Here is a 5,678-nt window from a genome sequence, read left to right on the forward strand (position 1 = left end):
ATCGGGAGTTAGGGGATCGGGAGTTAGGGAATCGGGAGTTAGGGGATCGGGAGTTAGGGAATCAGCATTTAGTGGATCGGGAATGAAGGAATCGGGAGTTAGGGGATCGGGAGTTAGGGAATCGGGAATTAGGGAATCAGTAGTTAGGGAATCGGGAGTTAGGGAATCGAGAGTTAGGGAATCAGGAATTAGGGGATCGGGAGTTAGGGGATCGGGAGTTAGGGATTAGGGAATCTGGAGTTAGGGGACCGGGAATGAGAGAATCGGGAATGAGGGAATCGGGAATTAGGGAATCGGGAATTAGGGGATTGGGAATGAGGGAATCGGGAATCAGGGGATCGGGAGTTAGGGGATCGGGAGTTAGGGGATCGGGAGTTAGGGGATCGGTTTAGGGAATCGGGAATGAGGGAATCAGGAATGAGGGGATCGGGAGTTAGGGGATCGGGAGTTAGTGGATCGGGAATGAGGGGATTGGGAATTAGGGAATCGGGAATTAGGGAATCGGGAATTAGGGAATCGGGAATGAGGGGATCGGGAGTTAGGGGATCGGGAGTTAGGGAATCGGGAGTTAGGGGATCGGGAGTTAGGGGATCGGGAGTTAGGGGATCGGGAATTAGGGAATCGGGAGTTAGGGAATCGGGAATTAGGGAATCGGGAATTAGGGAATCGGGAGTTAGGGGATCGGGAGTTAGGGAATCGGGAATGAGGGAACTGGAGTGAGGGAATCGGGAGTTAGGGAATCGGGAGTTAGGGGATCGGGAGTTAGGGAATCAGGAGTTAGGGGATCGGGAATGAAGGAATCGGGAGTTAGGGAATCGGGAGTTAGGGGATCGGGAGTTAGAGAATCGGGAATTAGGGGATCGGGAATTAGCTAATCTGGAATCAGGAGTTAGGGAATCGGGAGTTAGGGGATCGGGAATTAGGGAATCGGGAGTTAGGGGATCGGGAGTTAGGGGATCGGGAATTAGGGAATCAGGAGTTAAGGAATCGGTAGTTAGGGAATCGGAAGTTAGGGAATTAGGGGATCGGGAGTTAGGGGATTGGGAGTTAGGGATTAGGGAATCAGGAGTTAGGGAATTGGAAGTTAGGGGACCGGGAATGAGGGAATCGGGAATGAGGGAATTGGGAATGAGGGAATCAGGAATTAGGGAATCGGGAATTAGGGGATTGGGAATGAGGGAATCGGGAGTTAGGGAATAGGGAATTAGGGAATCGTGAGTTAGGGAATCGTGAGTTAGGGGATCGGGAGTTAGGGGATCGGGAGTGAGGGAATCGGGAATTAGGGGATCGGGAGTTAGGGAATCGGGAATTAGGGGATCGGGAATGAGGGAATCGGGAATGAGGGAATCGGGAATGAGGGAATCGGGAATGAGGGAATCGGGAATGAGGGAATCGGGAATTAGGGGATCGGGAGTTAGGGAATCGGGAGTTAGGGAATCGGGAATGAGGGAATCGGGAATTAGGGGATCGGTAATTAGGGAATCGGGGATTAGGGGATCGGGAGTTAGGGAATCAGGAGTTAGGGGATCGGGAGTTAGGGAATCGGGAATTAGGGGATCAGGAATTAGGGAATCGGGAATTAGGGGATCGGGAGTTAAAAAGTCGGGAATTAGGGAATCAGGAATCGGGAGTGGTCAATATAAAGGATATAAATATTCTACACAAGGTCACATTTTCGAGTCCTGAACATAATACAATGTATAGAAAACACAATGCTTCCTATGGAAGTTGGCTTCTGGTAGCGGGGGTTGGGAATCAGCAATTAGGGGATCAGGGAACGGAGGTCGTGAATTAGGGGATCGGGAATTAGGGAATCGGAAGTTAGGGAATTGGGAGTTAGGGAATTGGGAGTTAGGGAATCGGGAGTTAGGGAATCGGGAGTTAGGGAATCAGGAATCTGGAGTTAGGGAATCAGGAATCGGGAGTTAGGGAATCGGGAATTAGGGAATCAGGAATCGGGAGTTGGGGAATCGAGAGTTAGGGAATCGGGAGTTAGGGAATCAGGAATCTGGAGTTATTGAATCGGGAATTAGGGAATCAGGAACCTGGAGTTAGGGAATCGGGAGTTAGGGAATCAGGAATCTGGAGTTAGGGAATCGGGAGTTAGGGAATCAGGAATCGGGAGTCGGGAATTAGGGAATCGGGAGTTAGGGGATCAGGAATCGGGAGTTATGGAGTCGGGAGTTAGGGAATCAGGAATCTGGAGTTAGGGAATCGGGAATTAGGGAATCAGGAATCGTGAGTTAGGGAATTGGGAATTAGGGAATCAGGAGTCGGGAATTAGGGAATCGGGAGTTAGGGGATCGGGAATTGGGAATTTGGGAATCGGGAGTTTGGGAAAATGGTGAATTAGGGGATCAGGAATTGAGAATTAGGGGATCGGGAGTTAGGGGATCGGGGAACGGAGGTTGGGAATTAGGGGATCGGGAATTAGGGAATCGGAAGTTAGGGAATCGGGAGTTAATGAATCAGGAATTAGGGAATCAGGAATTGCGAGTTAGGGGATCGGGAGTTAGGGAATCGGGAGTTAGGGGATCGGGATTTAGGGGATCGGGAATTAGGGAATCAGGAGTTATGGAAAATGGCGAATTAGGGGATCAGGAATTGGGAATTAGGGGATCAGAAATTGGGAATTAGGGGATCGGGAATTAGGGGATCGGGGATCGGAGGTTGAGAATCGGATGTCTATATTGGACATACATAGGGCACGGATCATTAGACTGACGGGAAAGGATATTTCTGGTGGGAGGTCTTCTGAGGGGGTCCTGCCACCTGTCCCTAATCTATGGCGGCATCCCACCGACTCCTATAGATCCCTACCATCCGGCAGGAGCCGGGCTCAGCTATCAGGCACATGGATGAGGAGAAGACGACATACAACACTTACTTGAACCATTTTGGCCAGAAGAAGGAAGCAATGTTGGAGAAGAGATCTTGTGGCACCAGCGGGGGTCTCGGTGGGGCGGCGGGTCTCGGGGGGGCGGGTCTTGGGGTGGTCGGCCACGCTACGGTAGTCGGGGAAGATTTGTGTTTGGTTTCATCCTCTAGGCATGCAAAGTTCAGAGCTCGGTTAGTGATGTTAGTCACAGAGGCAGAAGGATTATAAACAGGAAGTTACAAGCTCTTAGTCACACGTATGATGTATGTATGTTGTATGTATGAGGCGTGGTGTAACATACGGTAAGGTCTGACATGCATCATGCGGAAGTCACATGCAGGATAGATAGGATCAGCAATGGCGGCATCCAGAGGGGTGAAGACCTTCTTCCTGGAGGACGGACATTGTGGCCTCACCTCTCACCGCGGCTGGGCCACGCTCCGCCCACTTTGTCCTTTTAGCTCTTTGGCCCAGTTAAGTTCTCCTCCATGTTTTTGGGCGGCAGGTACAGGCCGTATATCCCGCTCTTGTGTCCGAGGAGCTTGCACGGCTTTCTGGCGGCTGGCTGGTTGGAGGACCAGTCTTTGTGGTATTGTCCTCCCCAAGGTGACCCGTTATTTGTACGATAGAGAGGGAACTTCAATGGTGGCTTGAGGCAAGGGTAAGGGCAGAAAGGTCTATAAGCCTGGCCAAGGGGGGCGGGGAAGACCTGGTTACCGAAATATGATCCTTCTAGATATTCAGCGAGAGAAGAAATCAAGGAAATGAACATCAAAGTCCCGAAATAAGTGGAACAAATCAACATCAACGTGCAGCTACCCGACCAACAGGCATGGATGGAGGAAAGGATGGACAGAGGGAGAGGAGGATAGATGAGAAGATGGTGGGGGAAGGGATGGGGCAGGACCTATGGACTCATAAATGGATACCCCCATCCAGCAAACACCCCGGCTACTTCAGAGCTTCTCAACCTGACCTCATTCTTTCACCTAACACAATGGCAATACCCCGACCTTGTCATCTCCATCCTCTGCGCTCCCGGCAACTTCCCCAACACCCCTTGTTCCTTCATCAGCTTCACACCAACCCCTCCCCAACCCCAAATCCCCCCAACCAACCAACCAACATAGAAACCTTCACCACCTCCACCCTTCCCTTCTCTGCTACTGACCACCTCTATGACCAAATATCCCCCCTGTCCTGACCTGACCACCTCTGACAAAATCTCCCCCTGTCCTGGCCTGACCACCTCTATGACAAAATCTCCCCCTGCCCTGACCTGACCCCCTCTATGACAAAATCTCCCCCTGCCCTGACCTGACCCCCTCTATGACAAAATCTCCCCCTGCCCTGACCTGACCCCCTCTATGACAAAATCTCCCCCTGCCCTGACCTGACCCCCTCTATGACAAAATCTCCCCCTGCCCTGACCTGACCCCCTCTATGACAAAATCTCCCCCTGCCCTGACCTGACCCCCTCTATGACAAAATCTCCCCCTGCCCTGACCTGACCCCCTCTATGACAAAATCTCCCCCTGCCCTGACCTGACCCCCTCTATGACAAAATCTCCCCCTGCCCTGACCTGACCCCCTCTATGACAAAATCTCCCCCTGCCCTGACCTGACCCCCTCTATGACAAAATCTCCCCCTGCCCTGACCTGACCCCCTCTATGACAAAATCTCCCCCTGCCCTGACCTGACCCCCTCTATGACAAAATCTCCCCCTGCCCTGACCTGACCCCCTCTATGACAAAATCTCCCCCTGCCCTGACCTGACCCCCTCTATGACAAAATCTCCCCCTGCCCTGACCTGACCCCCTCTATGACAAAATCTCCCCCCGTCCTGACCTGACCACCTCTATGAGCAAATATCCCCCCTGTCCTGACCTGACCACCTCTATGACAAAATCTGATGGATGGATCTGGTGATGATGGATGGATCTGGTGATGGATGGACGGATCTGATGATGGACGGATCTGGTGATGGATGGATCTGGTGATGATGGATGGATAGATGGATCTGGTGATGGATGGACCTGGTGATGGTTGGATCTGGTGATGGACGGATGGATCTGGTGATGGATCTGGTGATGGAAGTGATGGATCTATCTGGTGATAGATGGATCTGGTGATGGATGGATCTGGTGATGGATGGATGGATCTTGTGATGGATGGATCTGGTGATGATGGATCTAGTGATGGATGGATCTGGTGATGGATGGATCTGGTGATGGATGGATCTGGTGATGATGGATGGATGGATGGATCTGGTGATGGACGGAGGGATCTGTTGATGGATGGATCTGTTGATGGATGGGTGGATCTGATGATGGATGGATCTGGTGATGGATGGATCTGGTGATGGATAGATGGATCTGGTGATGGATGGATAGATCTGGTGATGGATGTATCTGGTGATGGATAGATGGATGGATGTATCTGGTGATGGATAGATGGATCTGGTGATGGATGGATCTGGTGATGGATGTATCTGGTGATGGATGGATCTGGTGATGGATGGATCTGGTGATGGATGGATGGATCTGGTGATGGATGGATCTGGTGATGGATAGATGGATCTGGTAATGGATGGATAGATCTGGTGATGATGGATGTATCTGGTGATGGACAGATGGATGGATGTATCTGGTGATGGATGTATCTGGTGATGATGGATGTATCTGGTGATGGATGGATGGATCTGGTGATGGATGGATCTGGTGATGGATGGATCTGGTGATGGATGGATCTGGTGATGGATGGATCTGGGGATGGATGGGTGGGTCTGGTGATGGATGA

At 51.4% G+C, this 5,678-nt stretch overlaps 1 protein-coding gene across 1 annotated transcript in view; it reads right to left on the minus strand.

Moving 5' to 3' along the window:
• Positions 1 to 4,776: 4,776 nt before the first annotated feature.
• LOC108803902 (extensin-1-like) overlaps positions 4,777 to 5,678 on the minus strand; it is a 2,556-nt gene continuing 1,654 nt past the window's right edge. Inside the window, exon 3 of the mRNA XM_018575694.1 lies at positions 4,777 to 5,644. Coding sequence (XP_018431196.1) covers positions 4,777 to 5,644 — 868 coding nt within the window. The remainder of the gene's footprint in view (positions 5,645 to 5,678) is intronic.

Source organism: Nanorana parkeri, unplaced genomic scaffold, assembly GCF_000935625.1.
Source record: "Nanorana parkeri isolate BGI_ZX_2015 unplaced genomic scaffold, ASM93562v1 scaffold4413, whole genome shotgun sequence".
In the NCBI taxonomy this organism is placed as follows: domain Eukaryota; kingdom Metazoa; phylum Chordata; class Amphibia; order Anura; family Dicroglossidae; genus Nanorana; species Nanorana parkeri.